The following is a 23,154-nucleotide window of genomic DNA, read 5'->3' as shown; positions in this document are numbered from 1 at the left end:
AACCAGCCAATGAGCCAAGACACAAACCAATATTTTGGCCATTAACCATTGATTTAGGAGAAGGTATGCCATCACCTCAGTGTCCTCTTTTGTTGTGTTGCGTTTATGTCGCACGCAAATGACATCACGGGACTTTTGGGTCATGTTGCTTTGCTATAACCAAGCCCACACTGAGGTGGTAAACTATTGTAATTTTTCCCTTCACGGTTCTGGGTCAGTTTCGACCCAGCGTCTTGTGTTCTTATGTTTTGGTTTATTTTTGAATGATTGTTTTGTTCTCTGAGGCTACGATGATTATTATTGTTAGTTCCATGTTTCTGTTTATTTGTGTTTCAGGATTTGTGTCTCGTGTTTAGCATTTAGGTTCCATGTGTTATATTCAGTCTGTCTCTCAGTGTCAAGTCGGCATCTTTGTGTAGTGAGGTCTTGTTTCCTGTTTTATTGTGAAGGTTTGCGTCTCTTGTGAATGTGTTCAGTTTTACCTCTTGTCTCGTCCCGTTAATTACTCCCAGCTGTGTCCACCACCTGTGTGTAATCTCCCTGTGTTTCTCTGTGTGTATTTAAGTTGTGTTCTCTGTTATTGTAGTTGCTGGTCCGTCTGTGTATCCACTGTGCTCCTTCTGTGTGTTCTCCCTGATGTCCGTCGTCATTCTCTGCTGCTCATCCTCCATTCCTGCCTTTTCTGAGCCTACATTCTGTGTTAATGACTGTATTCACCCTGTTGTTTCCAAGCCTGGAGTAACTGAGTCTAGCACTAAGAACGTAGGGAATTTAAATGTCAGGGAAGCTTTTTCGTCTCCATCAGTTCTTTCAGGGAAAGCAAACCTTACTGACACAGGTTTTTCTGGCCATATTGTCCCATCCTCACTTTCACCCCAGTCAAACATCAGGTCTGTAAAGCTTTCAGTCAGCCGCTCCAGCCACTCCACCTGTTACACCTTCGCTACCTGTAGCTCAGTTGCCACCAGTTCAGCAGCCTACCCACTCGTTCATTCAGTCACCATCCTCACCGTCTCATTACGAGCAGGGAACACACTTCATCATTACATCTGCTGGTTCTCTTAAGCTGGCCACCTCAGAGACAGTTACTCCCTCTAGGGCCTCCCGAGAGGCTGGCTGTCAGTCAAAGCCAACTCTGGACCCCTAGAGGTCAAGGCGCCAGCATCTCCACCGGAGAACTCACCTAAACAGTCTCGGCTCTCAGCACCCCCTGAGAGTTCAAGTGAGTTCACCCATCCGCCTCCATCCTCTGCTGAGTGTGTTGGGGAACACTTTCAGCTCTCCGAGGACTGCAACCCACTGTTGCTGCCTGAGTCTAGCCACTGTGCTGCTCAGTCCCAGCCAGTATCCGCACTGCCAGAGGTCTCTGTACCTGCTGCTCCAGTGTCTGTCTCCACTGGAGGGCCCGAGGAGCCCGTCCAGCCTCAAGTTTCGTCAGCTGGGGGTTCAGGAGAACCCGTCCAGCCTCATGCCTCGTCTGCTGGGGGGCCCGAGGAGCCCATCCAGCCTCATGCCTCGTCTGCTGGGGGGCCCGAGGAGCCCGTCCAGCCTCATGCCTCGTCTGCTGGAGGTCCTGGAGGACCCAGCAAGCACATCCTCACGTCTGCTGATGGTCCGGGGAAGTCTGTTCAGCAGTCACCTGCTGAATCATCCCCTGCGACTTCTACACCGTCACCTGCAGCATCGCCGCCTGCGGCATCGCATCTCTGACACTTTTGTCCTGTCTTCATTCCCACTGTCACCAAGTGCTTGATCATAGAGCTAAATCTAATTGTTGGTGATTATTCGCTATAATTGTAGGGTCTTTACAATATAATTTAAAAGCACCTTGAGACAACTGCTGTTCGGATTTAGTGCTATATAAATAAAATTGAATTGAATAAATGGAAAACAAAACTGAGTTGAGTCGACTCGAGTGGAAAAGAGCTAGTGGGGAAAAAGGCAATTGTTCCAGATAAGTGATCAACATGTAGAGCACCATCACCTGCAGAAAAACTGTTCCTTTACCTGGCTTCACTTAACAGAACATCCCCTCATGGGAACACTATCGATACAACGCTGTTATTGTAATCAGATCGATACTAGCGGGATAGGACCAATACTCTTTTAATATGCTATGAGTTCAGTATGTAGCCCACTAAACTGTTTTAAACACATAATTATTACTTGATATACAGTAAATCAGTCAAAAAAAAAAATGTTTAAAAACATAGATTACCTTAATAGCTTAATAAAATGCAATATTATAAAACAAAAACTAAAAGAAAAAAATATAAAAATAAAATTAAACAAACAAGCAAAATATCAATTTACACTGAGAGAAAAATCAATACGATGATGATGATGATAATAATAATATATTAAAATGAAGTTAGAAATAAAATAATTTAGTATAATAAATTAATACATTTACATTAAGTAAAAAATAGAATAAAAATGATGCTGTATAGACTACAATAAAATATAAAACAAGTCATAAATAGAATAACGAATAACTACTACAATTTTTAAAAATTTGCTGGATTTTTTTTTTTTATTGAATAAAATGTAAAATAGTCAATCAATGAGCTCTAGTGACCTAAATCTAAAACAAAATAAAATAAAATTAAAATTAAATAAAAACTAAAAAGCTTTAAAAGCCACATGGAAGAAAATGACAAGATCCAGTTGATACTCTCGGGTAAGTAAAGAACAACAAAGAAAAGCCTGTGAAACAAACTCAAAAATTTTAAAAAAGCATCTTTTCACGAATGTGTTCAAGAGTTCATTTTCCCCTGGATGAGGTCTCTCAAGCACAAACGAACAGGTCTGTCACCACCTCTGGGTGGAGCTGCAGGGTCAGTTAAGGTTGCCGTGTGGATTTGATTTGGCTCCGCCCACCAAACTGACGCAGGTGAGGTGGCAGAGCGTGACAAAGTAAACAGGGATAATCACGTGTGGAAATGAGAGTGTAACTATTTGTACTCTTATTTGTACAACTCAAACATTAAACTAAACATATTAAATACTGAAATATTTAAAACATCCTCCTTTAAATCCACACTCTAAGTGCAGACGTGTGTCTCTCTGTGTATGTTCACAGTCCAGGCTGCTGATGTGAAACATGAAGTCAACGTGTGCTCAGCTCTCACTGGGCTTTCACGTCCACAGAAACTCTGAGAAGGTCGAGCTCATTGACTGCTGGTGAATGCACATATTTGTAGGTCAAAGGTCAACAATTTCAGTTCTCATGAAAGAAAACAAGAAAGGCGGATTTCTCAAATGAGCAGAAACCAACTTTTAAAACTTTGATGCTTTACTGACAGTGTTCACGCTAACATGCAGATACAGACTGCACATGTAGCCCTGATAGCTCTTTTGTACATTACAGCTAACAACATACTCCTGATCCTGGCCTCAAAGTCATCATTAATACCAGCCCAGCCTCTGGAGCTGTCCCAGCACACTGTGACCTCAGCCTTTATTTACAGGGTCCAGATAATTCAAATCCAGTCTGCTCAACTATTGCTCATTTCTAAAGTTTTAAAGCAAAATATAAAGAACTGGAGGGTTGCTCAGGACTTGTGCACAGCACTGAATATGAGATTCAGGAGAATCAATAAAAGGGTTTCTCTAAATACAGACATATTTGACAGTAGCAAGCTGGTTGATAACACGGCGGTAAATACGCTCCTGTCACAACTTTTTCAGTGGTTTTTTTTCTTGCTAGCATGAAATTATTCAAGAATAAAAATGTGTATTCAGTGATTTACGGTTTTGTTTACAAATCTTAGTAGATTTCTTGTACTGAGGTAGGATTTTGATGTACTTTCACTAAGTTTCTGTGTCATGTTCCTTCTGGTGCTATTCAATTATATACTGAAAGCAAACATTAGCACACATTACAGCACTGTGCTGCACCTACTTCAAAGCTTTTAACAAATATTTGAAGATTTTCATTTGACATTTTAGAAAACCAAACAAAGTGTTTTATTATACATTAGAGCAGTAAATTATAAAGTCATTTATAATGAATGAATAAAATGTGCTGTTCTACTTCACTCTTATTATATTCTGATGGTTATGTGCTGTTTCTGCAATATTATGATATTTGCCTCTCAGTGTAGGTTTACTAAATTAAAAAGAAATAATATTTTAATGTTCTTGGAGGCTCTTTAATGGAAATGATATTTTTAACACTATTGTTGGTGTTGTTATCTGTGAATATTCAAAGTGTTTTCCAAAAAAGTTTTTCTTTTTAATTATTAATTATTAAGATGTCAAATTACAGTTATTTAAATGCATTCCCGAACAGAAAAATATAATAGTATTAAAATGTGAATTTGGTTTAACAAATTTTAGTTTTAAACAATATAATTTGAGAGATTTTTTTTTTTTTTAAAACAATTGTGTTTCCTGTTTTTATAACAGGCGGTTTTATAAATTACTTCAATTCAATTCAATTCAATTCAATTTTATTTATATAGCGCCAAATCACAACAAATGTCGCCTCAAGGCGCTTCATAGATACAGAGAAAAGCCCAACAATCATATGACATATCACTTTATATATTTTTTTTTAAGTCTGTTTACCTTTTATCACCACCTTGAGCACCATAAATGTAGTAAAGAAAGTGCATCTACATTCAGACACGGGTAATGTGTTGATAGATGCATTTATTTCTTTTCTTTTGCCTTTTATGATGAAAGATTGAATGACGCTCTGCCTTGTTCGTGCATATTTTCTCTTTTTAACCCAGGATGGCTCTAATGAGAATGCATGAAGTAAAATGTACCTGGAACTGGATTTTAGTGGTCATAATCTAATTCTCCTGTACACTCTTTAAACTATAACTTTAAAGGTTTCAGAAGTGGTCTTTTTGTTTTGCAGCACAAAGTTTTGTGGACACATGTTGTATTGTCTTAAAATAATCCACACCTCAGATTTTTGCTGTGGACAGAAACTAAGATCTGAACTTCACCTGTTTCATGCAGCCTGGGTGGACGTTCAGGCAGATTTCAAGTAAAGAAATGTTTTGGTTCATTAACATAATCGGCGTCGCTGTCAATGAAAGGCAGCTCGTCGTATCGGATCGCCGCCTCCCAGCAGAGATGCAGAGCCTGAGCGACAATGTCCTCCGACATCCTCTGAGAAAAGTCCAACAGAGCTCTGCTGGCTGGAGGGGGATCCCGGAAGCTGCCGTCAGCTGAGCCTGCAACAGCTTCAGAGTCGTTTCTTGGGTTCAGAATCCCCTCAGCCTCATCGGTGATGCCCTCATCCGGTTTGTCAGAACGGGCTCCAAACCAGCATCTTGACCTGTTACATCCCATTTCACAGAGACGCTGACGGAGCTGTTGAATCTTCAGCAGCACGAGTTTCTACTGGTGACCTTCATGTCTGCAGACACAGTCAGCAGAACAAAGACATGTTGGTTTTAAACACTTCCAGGAGGTGTTTGACCCAACAAGAGCTGTTTATCCTTTCTGGAGAACGATATCATCACCTTACAACCTCTCTTTATCCGACAACAGCAACACCAGAGACACCGGGCTCTACGAAACACTGGAGAAAACAAGCCTTTTTAAAAGGTGAGAAATTTCATACACAGTCACATATAAAGTTTCTGTCAGACTTTGGACTAAATAAGGCATTTGAAGGCATTAAAAATACACACGTGGGTGGCAAATCAAAATAAGAGCCTTCTACAACACACAGTGATATTACAAAATGTGAAAATTTAATTATTTTTTTCAAGTTACCCTCTGTCCTGTGCTGCAGTTCCTCTCCAACCTCCAGAGCTGCTGATAACCAGGCTGCTGAACCAGTTTCCACCTGCTGCTGGTTTATGGGAGGAGCGAATCGCTGGACACCACCCAAAACAAACTGTTTACCCCCTGAAAGCCCTTAAAGTGCACCTATTCTGCTCGTTACCAGTGTCATGCTTTTATTCTTGGACTCGTGGTAGCTTTGCATGAATCAGCTGGTGAATGAATTCAGAATAATCCTTCTTTATCTTACACTGGGCCTTGGTTTAGCTCCTTGGGCCATCCTCTGTCTGAAACAAGCTGTTTCAGCTCCTCGCCCTTTAAACCAACTTTCTTAGCAGAGTGTGTGAGCTGCAGATGGATCTTCTGTGCCTGAGATGACCATATTAGGAATAACTATGACATCATACAGGGCCGAGAGTAGAAAAAAACAGTATGAAACTGAGCATTTAGATCTGGATCTGTCACTGCCAGCTCGTTACTTTGGTGGATTGGTGTGTTTCATCCTAAATCATGAGCTTTTAACACCTTTTAAAAAGGGACTGTTATTGTCTGTGTGACTGATGCTGCCACTGCCAGTGCATCAATGGCAATGACGTTACAAGACATTTGGCTGCGATGCAGATGCAGGAGTTACCTGACAAAACAGGATTAGGATGTGAGTGCACCGGCTCTGGCTATGTGTGAAACCTTCTGTTTGTGAGGGGCGGTCAATCAGAAGAAAGTGGTTGAACTGAGGGGCAACACTGGGGCCCAATGCAAGAAAAAGAAGGATTATTTTGAACTGTGATTCATGCAAAGCTACCCTAGGAGAGTCCAAGAATAGAATCGTGTAGCTAGAAATGAGCAGGATAGGTTCTCTTTAAAATAAAAACAACAACATAGTGTTATATCATTCTGTATGTGTCATCTAATAAACAACAAGCGCAAACTAAACTGTATTTAGCTTTCCAGTTAACACTTACAGCTGAGAGTGATTTTTAAGCCTCAGCAAACAGGAAGCAACAACTTCGAGTAAAATGTAAACATGAGCAGGTGATGGTGCCTTCAGAGTCCTGCAGAGTGGGAGTTTGTGCAGCTCAGAATGTAGACACAGAGTCAGCGGCGCCATCTGGTGGCAAAACAAAATACAAACAATAGGTCTTGGAGAGGAAAATGCAATGCGCAACTGTCAATTCACTTTTTAAAACTCCCTCTGTGTTGATGTTACCAAAAGAAAGAAAAGGCTTATTCTAAGAGATCCAGCTAGCTGACTTAGCTGTGTGCTTGACTGAGACGTTTAGAGATGTTTATATCTCTGTGTTTAGGCTGTCTCACACTGTAGTGTGGCATTGCTTCATTTGTCCCGCTTTGCCTTTTTAAACCTTGTTATAAACACACTTCAGTCAAACGTATTTGATTATTTCACATCTGAAAAGTTGTCCTACCTCTTTAAATGTCACTTCTTAAAAAAAAAAAGAAAAAGCAGCCAATCATAAAGTCCTGGGGGGACAGGCTCACATCAGACGGCGTCACTGCGCTCACTTCTTCTCTCCAGCATGCTCCTCTCGCTCTGCCTGAGCGTTTCCGTTATCTTCTTTTCCTCTTCGGGTTTTGCCATGGAGATTAACCAGACCTCCAGGTTGCTGGGGGAGAGCGGAGAGCAGTGTTCGGCCTGCGACTTCCGGGAGCACAGCAAGCAGATGAGGCTCCACAGCATCAAGTCGCAAATCCTCAGCATCCTGCGGCTGGAGCAGGCGCCCAACATCAGCCGCGATATGATCCGCCAGCTGATCCCCAAAGCGCCTCCTCTGACACAGCTGCTGGACCAGTATGATCCACGGGTGGAGGACGAGGACCACGCAACCACGGAGACCATCATCACAATGGCAACAACGCGTAACTAAACAAACCACTGAGGGGCTTATACCTAAAATAAATAAATACATGAATAAATAAATTGTTTTGCACTTTTTTTGTGCGTAAATCCTGTGCGTAAAGGCGCAGTAAAATAGGATACTGCTGAGGCGCAAACGACCAAACAGACCTGAGCTACGACTTTAAGGCCGTAAATGTTTATATGATATGATGTTTATATTTATATTAGCCATACAATCTTAATGGCAGGTGACCAACAATTATCTTTAATGAGGATTTGTATTTGGTATTACTGGTGTTGAGCGTTTGAGGGAGCCTCCCAGCCTTCACATGCTCAATTAGGGTGGTTAGCACCAGATTTCTGTCGTTTTAATCTGGAGAATTTTAATCTTAGATTAACTAGTTGATGAATTTAGAAGTTATGGTGATGCAAAATACCATTATTAAAGGACAAATTAAACATTTAAGGAGTTATGCTAATACCACTCATATCTTAAATCATCATTAAATTCTAGCTACAGAATTTCTCCAAATCTGTTCATTTAGTCTTCCAAAAAGGAGACAAAACAGACAATTGACTGACAGCATTAACTGGAATAACGTCGTTCAAATGATCAGGGGCACCTCCAGAATTTTTTCATAGGGGTGGCCACATGGGGGACCACTAAAAATATTTTAGTGGCACAGCAAAAACAGAATTTCCAGTTTTAATAAATATTTTTAATAATTATAATAATATCATTTCGTGAATGTCTGCATGCATGACAACCAAAAGTTTATGTGAAAATGTTTCTAATGCAACAGCATAACGTTTTTTTTGTTTGTTTGTTTGTTTGTTTTTTTATATGACTCACTTCTTCCAGACAATCCAATCGCCCAGGACGAATTGTCCTGTTGTCTGTTCAGTCTCAGTCCAAAGATTCAGCCCAAAAACATCCTGACCGCTCAGCTGTGGGTTCACCTGCGGCCTGCTGACGTGGTTACCACCGTCTTCCTGCAGGTCTCCCGCCTCAAACCTGGCAAGGAGGGAAACAGCACCCGCGTCCGGGTTCGCTCCCTGAAAATTGACACTGACGCTGGTGCTGGCTCCTGGCAGAGCATCGACATCAAGTCTCTGCTGCAGGCTTGGCTGCGTCAACCAGAAACCAACTACGGCATAGAAATCAACGCCTACGACTCCAAAGGACAAGATCTGGCTGTTACTTCAGCAGAGCCTGGAGAGGAAGGACTGGTGAGTCTATTTCCTCTATGACTCTATAAGTATTGGTTTGCAGTAGCAGCTATTTTTATCCATTACACTTAAGCAATGGTTAATTATTGGCTAAATTTCAAGTGAGCTCAGTACCTATGATAATTTTTACAATGAAACAAAATTATTACTTAATAAAGTGAGGCACCAAAAACTATGTGGTCATGTTTAGGCACTATAAACTACAAGGTTACGTTTAGGCACCATAAACTATAAACCTTCCAGGCTGTCTTATGCATTACTGTTTAATTTTCCATTTACAACTCCTTCCTAGCAACCCTTCATCGAGGTCAAGATCCTCGACAACCTCAAGAGATCCCGTCGTGACTCGGGCCTCAACTGTGATGAAGAGTCTGTGGAGACACGCTGCTGTAGATACCCACTCACCGTTGACTTTGAGGAGTTTGGATGGGACTGGATTATCGCGCCCAAACGCTACCGAGCAAACTACTGCTCAGGGGAGTGTGAGTTCCTGCACCTGCAGCAGTACCCACATGCACACCTGGTGAACAAGGCTAACCCACGGGGTACAGCTGGGCCCTGCTGCACGCCCACCAAGATGTCGCCCATTAACATGCTCTATTTCAACCGCAAGGAGCAGATCATCTATGGAAAGATCCACTCCATGGTGGTTGACCACTGTGGCTGCTCTTGAGGATATCAGGCATCCGTGAGGATGAAACGTCTAACAGAAATGATGCAAAGATTTCAAATATTGCACTTTTTTTTTTTCAGTTTGATTTAGTAGTTTAAGAAAAGCAGCCAATAAACAGGTTCCGAAGATGCTAAAAAAACATCCAAAACAATGAAATAAGTCATTTCAGTTATTCAGTTTTGGTCTTTGTGTTCTAATCCAAACAAAAATTGACCAAACAGGATGCAAACACGCATCAAAAACAAACCAACAGCGAACCCAAAAATGCTCAAAAGTCGCACAAATTTATTCATATAATGATTGCTTACTTTTTATATATGTAACTGCTGTGCTATAAACCTGTAAATTTAAACAGTAAAAACAATTTAACACAGCATTTAAGCATTTTAAGCATTTAACACATTCAGTAGATACAGAGTAAGAAGCTCATTCATTTTATGTCCGAATGTAAAATGAAGCAATGCAACCAAATTTTTTTTTAAAATGTATTTCAACAGAAAGACAATTTCAAATGTGCAAAAAGAGCATTTAGACAAAAATCTAAATATATTAAATGCTAAATATATCTAATATCTCATATATATATAACACATTTAGGCAGGAAAACTGAATACAAGAGTAAAAGTTAGTAAAAGTATAGTATTACAAGTAACTCTTTTAGCACAGTTTTTGGTCTCCTCTGGGAAAATGTCTGTATTTTTAGCTGCTAAATGCTGCACTATGTTCTCTAACTGTGTGTGTGTGTGTCTGCTGTTAGCTTTGTAGAGCTTTTTTTAAACTGCTCCATGAGGAGTGCTAATCAAATAGTGAACTTTAAACCATAACAGTTTTTACACAACCTTTACAAATAGTCATTGACTATATTGTTATACAAGACTTATTGAATATAAGCTATTATTTTTAGTATAATCTTTAAGCCTTTTGAGATAATCACTGTTAATATATTCACTTTTTCAGAAAATAACAGAAGATGCAGTCTTACACACATATATCTTTTTTCATATATCTTTTTTTTATTGGTGTGTTTACCCACTTTCAGGCCTTTTCGCACATTAAAGTGTGAGGCAATGTTTGAACATGAATATCTCAAAATATTAACAATAAAAGCCTAAAATATATATATATAAAAAAAAAAAGAAGTAAATATCTAAAAGTAAGTAATTGCCATATAAAGATGAAATTTCACAGCAGTCATTTTATATGTCCAAACGTTGGGCCATTAGTTTATTATGCAATTTGAAGATGATCAAAATTAGTCATTTTTTAATGACTCTGTCCCAAATTAAAGATCCTGATTCATTTTCATGGTAAATGTGAAGCTGAAATTTAACAGCAATCACAAACTCAAAGTCAAACTTTGGACCATAAAAGTTTTATTTAAAAGATGGTTGAGCAGATGAAGGACCCCTGTGTAACTCCCTGATGAAGGCATCTTTACTGAAATTAGTTTTGTAGGTTAAAACTAATTTCATCATGTTTAATTGTTATTTACAGAGTGCTTTGCAGAGCTTGGATTTGTAAGTAGTTTAACTGGCTGAAGCCACAGAGTTTGGCTCTTCGATTACTTACATACTAACTGCATTAATTCAAACTTGGCCATGTTTTATATGAACATTCACCATTGAAATGGGATAAATATAGCAGGAAATCAGAAAAAGCAGAATAGGCCGCCTTTGAAGAAAAACATGGCTTATCCAGCTGTTGCTTTTCAGTTACAGTATTGTGCACGATCAGAAATCTGTATTATTGTTAATGTTACTTTCATATCTCCAGTGTTTGTTAAATGTTCTGTATGCATATAAAAATGCATTTTTAACTTAATCAGCACTTTGTACTTTGGTGGACTCACTATGGGGGTCTAAATACAGTAATATCAAATAATCATATGTGCAAATGTCTGGAATTTTCTGCCATCCTAACTCAACTTTCACACAAAACACGACTTTCAGACTCAGTAGATGGACCCCTGCTGCTTCCTGTCCTATTTTATGAAATCGTGTCCTGATATGAGCCTTGACCAAAGCAAACCCTGCAGGGCATCTTCCACGTGCGCCTTTATTTTGAAAAACATGAACTGAATGACTCTGATCTGGCATTTTGTCCCTCTCCCTGTTCCAGCGCTCATTTGAGAGGAAAAGAGTTGCTCTTTTTTTCCCTTTTCTTTTTTTTTTGAGGACGTTGTTGCAGGTGTTATTCAGTGTTGGAATTTTATTTTGCTGTTGTATTTTTGTCGTGGTGGATCGTGTGCAGAGACTTTGTCACGTGTTAACTGGAGGCAGGAGAAAAGGCTATCGTGGGGTAATTTGGAGTGAAGATTTGTCATAAATGAATATAGTCTCTTTATTCTAAGTCTAAATGTGGAATGTAATCACTGCCTCATAAAGTACTGTCACATTTTGGTACATAATTTCTTTGCCATATTCTCTTCGTTGAGCTTTGTGACTTCAGTATTTATTTGTGATCAGCAGAATTAGCTTTGAGAAGTCCCAGCGTCCTGACACATACTAAAGTGCAGTACTGTGCAAAAGGCTTGTGATACTCCTAATTTCCTTATATGGTACTAGGAAAAAGGGAAATATATAATTTCTTCAGGAATATGAAAGTAGTCTTCAGGAATAGTTCTTCATGCTTCCTGAACAACATTCAAAGCTCTTCTTTGGATATTTCTGCCTTTCGTTGTTATACTAGGATCTAGGAAATCTAGGATCTGTTTGGGATCTGTGTCAGGTCTTTGCTGGATTATGTTCCTTTTACTTAGGGACGTGAATATACATTGCTAGGCTTGATACTTCTGCTTTTGTCCTCCCCTTGTCCAGTTTCCTCAACTTTTTAGAGATACGCTGCACACCATCCTGAGATATGTTAAGTTTTCTGGTAACAGTAGTTTATTATAAGCAGCCTGTCAGAAAAACACATAATTTTTTTTTTTTTTTTTTTTTACCAATTTCTTTAGTTGAATCTATGAAACATGCTAACAATAACACAGGTTGACAGAAATAAATGGCATTTTTATACCAACAAGGTGATTCCTAAACTACCAAAAGATACAGTTTAAATCAATTCTTTGTTGTCTGTTCATCCTTAAGTTAGGTGCCTTTTTATGCTTGAATGATTGACAGGATAGTCAACCCCCTGTCTAATTGGACGTAAAACAGAAAGAAATGAGTATTTTTGCACTTTTGCACAGTGCACAGTATACCACTACATTGTTGCAGTGATGTGAACCAACACTGTTGGTCAGGAAAAATAAGAAATTTAAAGGTGTGTTAAGTTCAGGAAGATCCACAAAAGGATCCATAAAAAATGAATCAGCTTTATTGTGTGACAGTTTGTAACGACTGCAGTCTCAAAATACCTTATTATGTAAAATCTGAAAACTAAACCTATAACAGAACACCTGCAGTTTGTCAAACTCAATCTCATCAAGGACCTGACATGTGAAATGCTTTGCTGTGATGCTTTTAGTCAACAAGAAAATACCACAGGTTGTTATATAGCATGCTCTTACAAACATTTTGATTCAAAAATTAACAAGCTGCCTATACATTACCATAAACACCGCAGTCATGCTTCTGAATATGACTGGTCATATGGAGCATTTGATAAAATCAAATACAATTTTCTGAACGACCTCTCATTCGACTGAGCGGTTTCCTCTGCTGTGAAGCACCTTGTCTTTGTGACTCCATCACTTTCAGAATTGGCACACAAGAAACATTTACATGCATTTATGCTGTTTAGCGACTTTCTGAAGACTCTGTTCTCCTGTTCTTGTGTCAGATATATACTGTAAGTTAAAAAAAAATACTGTAAACATCTAAAGCAAAACTGGGTTGTCATGGCACTAATTTTTAGTCTCCGCCACCTCCTCGGGGAGATTTCTGTGTTTTTAGCTGCCAATCAGACGGTGAGCATTGTTTTAGAGCTTTGATCTGAAAACTGCTCGATGAAAGTTTGGTTGTAATACTTTTTTCAGTTTTGCAGATGAACAGTAAGAGGTGGAATTTATGATGTGAATGACAGTGGTGGAAAATCAGTTGTGCTTATTGCCAGCTCTATGTCCTTTCATTACTCTTTTAGAGTAGCTCGAACCTTCCTCGGCTCATCCTCTGTCTGAAACAAGCAGTTTTGACTCCTAGCCCTGAGTTTATTGTGCCTGAGCTGACCATATTAGGGATATCTCCCCCCTCTATGACATCAGACAGAGTCAGTGTAGAAAAAACTCAGGAGCCTTTCAAGCAGTCTGAATCTTGGATTTTGGCTCAGAGCGAGGACTTGTACATCCCCTGACCTCGTGTTTTGTTTTTTACTTTGCCCATGTTTAGCCTTAACATGCATTTAAACAGTTTATATAAACAGAATAACTTTCAGCCTCCTTCCATGGAGGACAAATCTGGAGAAAGTCAGTGACTGGTCCAATAGTGTGTAAATAATCAGGAAAGTTTGGCGCCGTCAGCCAAAATTCAAGCATGAGAACAGAAAGCGTGACTTAGCAGGGAGGTTTCAGCTCAATTTGAAGCCGCGTGCAGATGTCCTGACTGTTGTTGTGCTTCACGGGGGTTTCTGACCCAAACGTCTTTGTCCCGCTGTTGGAGCAGAGCGTCCACGGGTGACACATATCCACGTGGGTCACTGTGGAGTGAACTGAAGTAAACTCATCACACTTATTTAGTCTCTTGTTAAAATTGCATAGGCAGGTGGCAGGTGCACTTAACAAACAAAGATGTTTTTTCCCCCCTGCAAAAAGCGTGCTTACTTCCAGCTCTGAGTTTCCCACTTTGAGATCTAACCATCAGGCTGTGTTGCTGCATTTGAGGACCAGAAATGTGTAAAACTCTACCTGCTAGTTTTTGCGTAGTCTTGCTGATGAAGAGAGACACGCTGAGCTTTTCTTTCTGCCACACTTGGTCTGTAAATGTGGGTTCATTTGTCACCTTCATTGTAAATTATATCCAAAATGGAAGACGACCTTGAAAGAGTATAATAAAATAGAGTATCTTGAATAATGTAGAATATTGTTATTAATCACAGATATTTTTTTTCCAAAATTATAAGAATAAAATTATGGAATCATCTTTTTAAAACAAGTTGTCACAAACCTAAATATGCAAAATAGTCTGCAGTTAAAACTCTCAATGAGCTGTTGCACCTGGCTGAGCGAAAGGAAGGATGGAGCTAATAAGAAAATAATCACTTAAATATTTACTTCATGACTAAGGTTTAAGAACAGAAAAGGAAACTTGCAGATTTAAAGTAAAAAGAAAAAAAAAATAAAGAAAATCAAATATTTGTGGTGCATTTAGGTTGAGTCAGACGGGTCAGTAAACGCTAGCAAATGTCAGTAAATGAAAGGTTCATTGGAGAATGAAGTTTACAGCAGCAATTGAAGGCATCAAACGGTGAGACGCCGCCGCTAGGGGGCGTAGTGACATCATATGACAGGTGTAAGAAGACCGAGGGAGAGATGATTGAGAGTCTCTGAGGGTTGAAGCTTTCTGAAAAGCCGCAGCGGTTCGAGTTTCTTCAGGTTAAAAGAAAAACTGGAGAAAGCAGAGCGACACCATCACCTGCTGGAGGCTGTGGAGAGAAGGTTCGTTTACAGTAAGTCAAAGGTGTCGAAATTATATAAATCATAAAATAAGGGTTAAATTTTCAACTTTAGCTCATTTTAATTTCTAATACAATCATAATTGATTTTTATCTGCCGTAATATGGTTAGTGGTGTTTTCACATTTATATAGTGGTAAAATATGCGATATTTTGTATATCTAAAACATATTTAAAAACATAAAAACATAAGGCTGATGTATGTCAGCGTTTGTAACAGTGAAGATGCTGCCTGTCAATTTAAGGTTGTATCATATTCTATGGGGGTGTGGCAACCTGGCCACAACAAGCTTTGGTTGTGTGTTGTTGGAACAGCTTGTTTTATCACTGATTTAGGCTCTGGGTAAACATTTCTATGACACTTTAGTGTTAAATGTTTAAAAACCATCACTGAGCAGGGTTTGGAAACTGCTGGATGAAAACAGCCTTTTAAATTTTTTTTTAAAAAAAATAGATCCCTTAATCGTATTAACACCCCCCCCCCCCCCCCCAGTAATACATCACATTCACTCTATTTAAAAGGTTTTCAGTGTAAATCATTAGCAATGACAATTTTATGACTTTATCATAAAACTATAGACTGTATATAAAAGATGGTAAGATGGTAATTATAATGTTAATGTTTACTTACTGCCATGTTGGTGCCAAAAGTCACCAAATGTCAACAAGTGGGTGATGTGCTAAGTTATCAGCTAATGCTAGCTTGGTTAGCAAAGTGCACCTATAAACTGTACAGCTATAACACATTAACCCATTTACCTGCTAACCAGTTTCAGACATTCTCAAACTTCACAAATAAAATCCATATTATTTGTCAAATAACTTCATTAAAAATGCAACAAAGACACAGAGTCCAGCGATCCTATTCAGTGGCTAGATGTAGCCTAGCAGACAGCTAACAGCTATTTAATTATTGCCGTTTGGCTCTGTAAACAGGAGCACCTCCAGAACATTTTCATTGGGGTGGCCATATGGGGGCCAATAAAATACAGGGGAGCAGTGACGGGAAATTGTGAGGGACATATAAAGTGACACAATACGAATGACAAAAATTGTTTATGCAAAAATAAATAACAAGTTAAGGTTTCAACTCATCGTACGGTGTCTTCCTCTCACTTATCCTCACGTTTATCAAAATTATTACCAACATAGGACATTCTTGCCCAGAGGGGGCCAACAAACTTTGTGGGGGTGGCCCGTGCCCCCCCGGCCCCCCTTGGTGGTGCCCCTGTCATTAAATGCTCCGTCTTTCCTTAGAGTGAGCTGGTGTTGATGGAGCTCACTGAACCAGAGGCGTCATGCATGCTGTGGACTACAGAGATGACCTGAAGCTCTCAACAGGGGAGATGAAGTGGTGGAGAGAGGTGGACAAATGGAGAGGGACAGTAAAGGAGAAGAACGTAGAGGAAGAGGAGGACAAAGAGCTGGTGGAGGTGCTGCTCCAAGGCAGAGCTCCGTGGGGCTTCACACTGAGGGGAGGCACTGAACACAGAGAACCCCTGATCATCACAAAGGTAACACTCAGAACTTTGTGCTTTTTGTACAGTGATTTAAAAAGAACATGTAATCATTTTTTTACTCATTAACCTTATTTACCTGTGAAGGGCAGATTCAGTTGCCCGTCTCTTGGTGTTAAAGGACTGCCGTCAGGATTTAGTTAAACTAAGTAGTGTCCATTTTGAGCCAGAAAGGCATGGACTGATCGTGTCAGATACATTTTTAGGGAGGAGAGTATTTAAATGAATAATAAAAACACAACATAAAGTTAATTTATTGCAAATTGCACTGTAATGAATGCAGTAAAATGTCTTTTTTTGTGCGTGATTACAATAGTTATTGCTAGGACTGTTTATTCAAATGGAACAACAAAGGTCGATGGTGTTACCAGAAAGATTTGGGAGGACTGGCACTACAGATAATTGTTACACTGGGTTTAAGTGTTTCAGGTTTTTAACTATGTTTCTGCCTCCAAGCACATCTCCATATCCTTTCTCAGCAGTGCATACACACAGAGCTCTGCAACATCACAACTGGTAGTAGATCGGTTACATATCATATTATATATAACTATATTACTATAGTTTTTAAAATACAGCTGTTGATGGGAGTCAGACACACCTGAAGTTTTTTTTAATTAATGTCTGAAATGTTTAACCAGATGTTCAAATGTCTGGTTTGAACAATAAATTCCCAATATACTAGCTAGTAAAACTAATTATTCTTATTTTATGAATGTGCAGTGCCTAAATAGGAAATGAATGGCTAAGCTGTATGTTACATTTACCCTCTTGAGTGGAGTGATGTGTTATCAAGGTGTGTGTGGACGTTTAGCGTCACCCATTGTAGCTGCATTTAAAATATGATTTGATTAAGAAAAGAATCGAATTAACAGTTTCGAATGCATAATTTGTACATCTGTTAAACTTGACTAAATGCTAACTTCTTGGTTTTTAAGATTTTTTTTGTTATTCTGTTTAAATAATTAGTAACCTATTCAGCAGAAACATCCATTTTCTCTTCAGTATTTCATAGTTTGCAGTATTTACAGTAATAAACACCTGCAAGCCTCACAGGGCATGCAGAAAACACATGCATGTGACGCAGTAAGAGTGTTTTCACAGTAAGAGTGTTTTCTGATGGTCAATAATACTTACATTCTTCAGCACATCTTCTAAATGATTTCTGGTTTATTTGGTGTCAAAGTTTGTTTTTTAAACCTCTAGTCTGCCACACTTAGTAACTCTGGCCCTTAATTTTTAAGAAATACTTTTGTATATTGGCTGTAGATATTCAACGCATTGGAGAATATGTCAAACTCTTGTGTCAGAGCACATTTTTTGCAGTTTCCTTACACTGTAACGGGTAATATTTGAGATTTGGAATGGGAAGGATGGACTGATGAACAGGAATCCCCTTGATCTGTTTCATTTCAGTTAGATGTCTGGTGCAGAATTTAAACCCTGTCTGTGCCTGAATCATTGGACTTTAATTAGAGCTGCTGAAAACAGTGTGAGATGTTACACATGAGGTTGAAATGTGCCCTCAGCGGTTGCAGAGTAACTTAACTTCAAATTACTTGGAAATTTAGGGTCATATTCCTGAGAGCTTTGAAGCTTTTGTCTGCCTGCTGATCAGCGGGGCAGCAGCAGCCTTTTCCATCTGCTGCTGCATGAAGAGGTACATCTCAGGGTACCTCAGATTACAGGTGGCTCAGGGTTTTAATATTAATCAGAGGACTCGGGTTGCAGCCAACACAGGTTCTCCTGGATAATGAAACGGTTAACTGAGTGAACCATCCACCTGAAAGATAAAAGAAAATAGGAAAATATAAGTTGGTGTGATGCCTCGTGTTTCTGGGATTTTTTTGCTGGTTCTATCAGGTGGTTTAATCATGCGTGTCTTTCTATTGTTGCCTATGAAATAATAATAATAAGTCTGTACTACAATGGTAAACTTTATCCAGGGGATGGTGCCAAAGGTGCAGCAATGTTCAACCAAACCATAGGTGTATGTAAAAGATGGACGTTGCTCGTTGTAACGGAGAAAGTGAAGGTGGAGCAGTCGTCAGATACACAGATATTTGATACCTGAATATGAATATGTTGTTTTTAGACAAAGTTTGAGTTCAGTTTGTCACACTCTCTGTTTAGACAGCTTTGTGTGTCAGGTTTTGTGTTGGTGCTCTGATTGGTGTATTCCTGCAGGATTTTTTTTAACCTTAACATACTGAAGATAACATATTGAAAATTTCCACGCTGAGGTGTAGAGACTGGTCAGTGTATTGGCCACTGAGCTAACATGTATTGGCTGAGTGATTGTTGAGTGGTTGCTGACTGTTGCCAAGGGAAATTGGTAACATAGAGAGTTGTTTGGTTGCTAGCAGGTTGCCACTGCCACCCAGAGTTTACATGGTGTGAAAATTGAAAAAGTTTAACACAGACCAAAAACAGAGATTGTTCACTTTCAGAGTAAAGGTAGTCTGCTACTGTTGCAACCAATACATGACAAAAGGTGCAACTTTAACTTTGAAGGCAAACAATTTCCAGTTTGGTTTATACATTTCACAATTTTACTACCACTGAGTCAGCGTCTTCCATGGAAGCTACTGCTGACTGAAGCGACCTACCAGCAACCAAAGAGGTATATTTAGTTGTGACTAGTTTCACCCAAGTGACTGCAACCTTTGCCAAATGTAATAATGGTGAAAACTAAAAGAGATTACCAAGTGATGCATTTAGTGATATTGTGATTCTGTGGAGCCCTAAAAACACACACAAGTTTGGGTCACAGAGTGGCCTGTTATGCAGTAACTTCCATGTGTGTTACCCTCGTGTTGCCCAGGTGGAGGATGGCAGCGTGGCTGCGGCGGTCCGTCTTCAGGTCGGTGATGAGATTGTGAGTGTGAACTCAGTTCCCCTTAGCGGCTCTCGGCAGGAGGCCATATGCCTGGTGAAGAGCTCCCACAAGACCCTGACCTTGGTGGTCCGAAGGTACCGTAACAGCAAAAATGGCAGATACTTCTTTATATTTATATATATATATATATATATATATATATATATATATATATATTTTTTTTATGGAACAAAAGAGGAACTTTCTTAGGATTTGGGGGGTTTTATACCAGCTTTTGCTATGTTTGACTGTTTTCTTGGCTCATGTGTAGCTTGTTGGGGCTGAGCATCAGCCAGCCGGTCAGCAGGAGTTCAGCAGGAGGTCAGAGGTCAAAACCACAGTGCGGGAGTCTGACGGTATATATCAGAAAGAAAATGCAGACACAAGTAATATGTGGTTCAGAAGCACACGTTGTCCCCTGAAAATGCTAAAGCCCTGCAGTGTTTCTTCTACAAACACGAGCTTGTGGGATGGAGAGGAAGGTCGGCTGCAGCCTGACAGTCTCTTACGTGGGCCTCTCGCTGTTTGTTTGCTCCCGAGGCTTAAACAAAAGCTGGTATTGTGGAGGCAGCAGGGCTCTGGCCAGTGCTGTTATTCCAGAGCACAGATAACCACTTGTAAATTACACCGAGAGGATCACCAAACGCCCCTCCCTCCAAACTTCTGTCAAGCCAGCTCTACTGGGAGATGGTAAGAGACCAGTTTAACCTGCAGGTCAGCAGCTCATCAGATTTCTTTTATCTAACTTTTGAAAAGTCTGTAAATGTTGCTAACAGTGAAATGCAGACATGTCAGAAATGAAAATTGTCTAAATGAAAAATCTAATGATCCAAAAGCAACACTAGAAGAGTGAATCAGCATAACAGGCTTCCAAACAATAACACGAACTCAAACATAACAAGAATTAATGCTCAAGATGCTGAAATTATAAATCAAAAACTCGACCTAACAATAAAGAAAAATGTTAATTATTATTATTAACCTTTATTTAACCAGGAAGATCCCATTGAGATTAAAAAACTCTTTTTCAAGGGAGACCTGGCCAAGATAGGCAGCAGCAAGTGTCTCACAGTTACAGAAATTACTCAATTAAACACAGGCAGCATCTAATTGAAACAGTTGCATGTTATGGACTTGTCCTCAAGGATTCGTAGTTTAGATTTAAAAGCACTTAATGAAAGGAATTCAGTCATTTTCCATTCGTTCTGCAGTTTGTTCCAAGCCAAGGGTGCTAAATGAACAAAAGCTCTTTTACCAAATTCAGTTCAGGCAAATGGAACAGAAACAGTAACCATGCGGACGAAGAGAATACCGACCAGCATGTTTCATTGTAAGAAGGGAACATATAAGAAGGTAGCAACCCAAGTATTGCTTTATATATAAAACTGTATAGATGAGAGTTCCTCCGACTTGCCCAAGCAGGCCATCCTACCTGAGAGTATAACTCACAGTGGTGAGTCTGAGATTTATGGTTAGTGATGAACCTCAGAGAAGCATGATACACAGTATCAACCATTCAAAGACATTGAGCAGAAGCATTTATATATAGAATATCTCCATAATCTAGCACAGGCAAAAATGTCGCAGCAACAAGCCGCTTCTTTGTACTAAAAGAGAAATACAACTTATTTTGAAAATAAAATCTCAGTTTTAACTTCAGATTTTTCACAAGATTCTCTACATGTGGTTTGATGGTGAGCAAGTCATCAATCAAAATTGAAGTCATCAATCAAGAGTGTGAACCAACTCTATTTTATAACCTTCAAGAGTGGTTACTGATGGAATTGTTTGGGCCCATTTCCTTGATTTAGAAAACAACATTAGCTTTGTTTTGTCTGCATTGAGAACAAGTTTAAGCTGAAGTAATGAGTGCTGGACAGCAAAAAAGGCTTTCTTCAAGGAGTCAATGGCTTGGACAGGAGTTGAACCACAGCTGTAAATAACTGTATCATCAGCAAGATTGTTTATGTAAATGATAAATAGAAGAGGACCTAATACAGAGCCCTGTGGCACTCCGTTGTGCACTGTAACAAAGTCAGAACAGAGACCATCAGATTTTATGCACTGATACCTATTGTTGAGGTAGTTTGAGAACCATGCCACTGCTCTGTCAGAGAGTCCCGACTGGAAGACTCTAAGTTTTAAAATACAACGATCAACAGTGTCAAATGCTTTTGACAAATCAATAAAAAGTGATGCACAGTGTTGTTTCTTATCAAGTACAATAGTAATATCATTTACCACTCTCATTGCAGCTGTGATAGTAATGTGATTTTTCCTAAAGCCTGATTGATATTCAAATAAAATGTCATTGGTGTGTAAAAACTCCTTTAACTGCTCACACACAAGAGCTTCAAGAACGTTGTCCAGCACAGATAGATTGGATATTGGTCTGTAATTAGTTAACCCTGCTGAGTCGCCCCTTTTAATACAGGAGCAACAAAAGCTGATTTCCATACTGAGGGAATTTCATTCGTATCCAGTGTGAGGTTGAAAAGTGTTGTGAGAGGCTCTGCCACAAGAGGAAGAGTGAAGCAAAGCAGAATAATAATATAATAAATGATCATATCAGCATAAATATATCAGCACAGACAAAGTCCAGAGGTCCAGCTCAGCAAGTCTTATTAGTGACCACTGCTTGTCACAGCTGTCAATCAAACCAGTCATGCCAACTTAAAGCCTCAACAAAATCCCTCCAAATTTGTTTTTTTTAAATGATCTCCTGTACAGTTTGTATGAAGGTGGAAAATATCCATAGAGATGAGGAATGCTTGTTGTACCAGGTTGTAAACATGTTTATTTCTGCTGTAAAGTTGGACTTTTTAACATGGGAGTCTATAGGGACTGGTTCACTTTGGGGACAGCCTCTAGTAGACATCAGAGGAACTGCAGGGTTTCACCCTGGCGGCTGCTGCTTAATTTTTTGATGAGCAGCTAAACTTTAATAAAGATGCGATATGCCTGTAGATATAAAAATGAGGACTCATAAGAAGAGCTTTGTACAGTTTTGGGTAAAAGTATTTGCACCTTCTTGATTTCTTAGTTTTTCCATATTTGTCACATTTGCATGTTATTAGCTTTAGGGGGCAATTTCTTTTTTACACAGGCCCAGGTACATTTTTTAGGATTTTTTTTCCTAATAAATTAACTCATTTGCTAAATATTAACATTTGTTTCATGACTTAAAACATGTAGGTGTATAAATATGCAAAAAAAAAAACTATAAGAAATCAGGAATACAAATACATTCTCACAGCGCTATGCACCCGTACAGGTAACCTTTTTGATTACATGTGTCACCATGTCCTGTCCTGTCAGAAGAACATGCTCGTCTTCTTGCTTGCAAATGGCAACAGAGTCTTAGAGCTTGAATCCAATTACTCCCTGCAAAGCCACAGCGTGGACCCAGCTTTGCAGAGTGGGTTGAGTCAACAGGAGGGAAAGGTGGACTGGTGGTGTTTCAACAAGCTGCTGCTGGGAAGACCTTTAATCTGAGTGGGTTTAGAGAGCAAACGACGGGCTCAGAACAACAAAACGACCTTTAAAGCTCTCTGAGACACCGTTGAATTGCCGTGGGAGCTCCTTCAGTGCAGGCGTCCTCCCCTGTTTGCAGGAGGAGTGGTATAGTCCATGTTGCCTAGGTGAG

At 39.4% G+C, this 23,154-nt stretch overlaps 2 protein-coding genes across 6 annotated transcripts in view; both read left to right on the top strand.

Annotated features, from left to right (window-relative positions):
• Nucleotides 1-6,949: 6,949 nt before the first annotated feature.
• LOC146491647 (growth/differentiation factor 8-like) lies at nt 6,950-10,623 on the top strand. Its single transcript, XM_085150764.1, has 3 exons — nt 6,950-7,623; nt 8,466-8,833; nt 9,126-10,623. Exons 1-3 carry the CDS (start codon nt 7,284-7,286, stop codon nt 9,504-9,506), a joined length of 1,089 nt encoding a protein of 362 aa, XP_085006890.1. The 5' UTR covers nt 6,950-7,283; the 3' UTR covers nt 9,507-10,623.
• A 4,313-nt stretch (nt 10,624-14,936) lies between these two features.
• shroom2b (shroom family member 2b) overlaps nt 14,937-23,154 on the top strand; it is a 39,725-nt gene continuing 31,507 nt past the window's right edge. For 2 of the 5 annotated variants that reach the window (XM_085150760.1, XM_085150758.1), the window contains exon 1: nt 22,745-23,149. In XM_085150760.1, coding sequence (XP_085006886.1) covers nt 23,139-23,149 — 11 coding nt within the window. In that variant the 5' untranslated portion in view covers nt 22,745-23,138. Of the gene's footprint in view, nt 15,108-16,363; nt 16,628-19,454; nt 19,604-22,742; nt 23,150-23,154 lie in introns of those variants that run through there. The other 3 variants (XM_085150751.1, XM_085150752.1, XM_085150754.1) reach the window with 3 other exon arrangements.

This window comes from Neolamprologus multifasciatus, chromosome 23 (assembly GCF_963576455.1).
Source record: "Neolamprologus multifasciatus chromosome 23, fNeoMul1.2, whole genome shotgun sequence".
NCBI classification, from domain to species: Eukaryota; Metazoa; Chordata; class Actinopteri; order Cichliformes; family Cichlidae; genus Neolamprologus; species Neolamprologus multifasciatus.
The sequence above is the reverse complement of the archived record's forward strand: the minus strand, read 5'-3'. Positions and strand labels throughout refer to the sequence as shown.

Coding starts and splice junctions, on each gene's coding strand:
- LOC146491647 (XM_085150764.1), top strand. CDS start 7,284: ATGCTCCTCTCGCTCTGCCTGAGCGTTTCCGTTATCTTCTTTTCCTCT. Junction 7,624..8,465: donor CATCACAATGGCAACAACGC/GTAACTAAACAA, acceptor CACTTCTTCCAG/ACAATCCAATCGCCCAGGAC. Junction 8,834..9,125: donor AGCCTGGAGAGGAAGGACTG/GTGAGTCTATTT, acceptor ACTCCTTCCTAG/CAACCCTTCATCGAGGTCAA.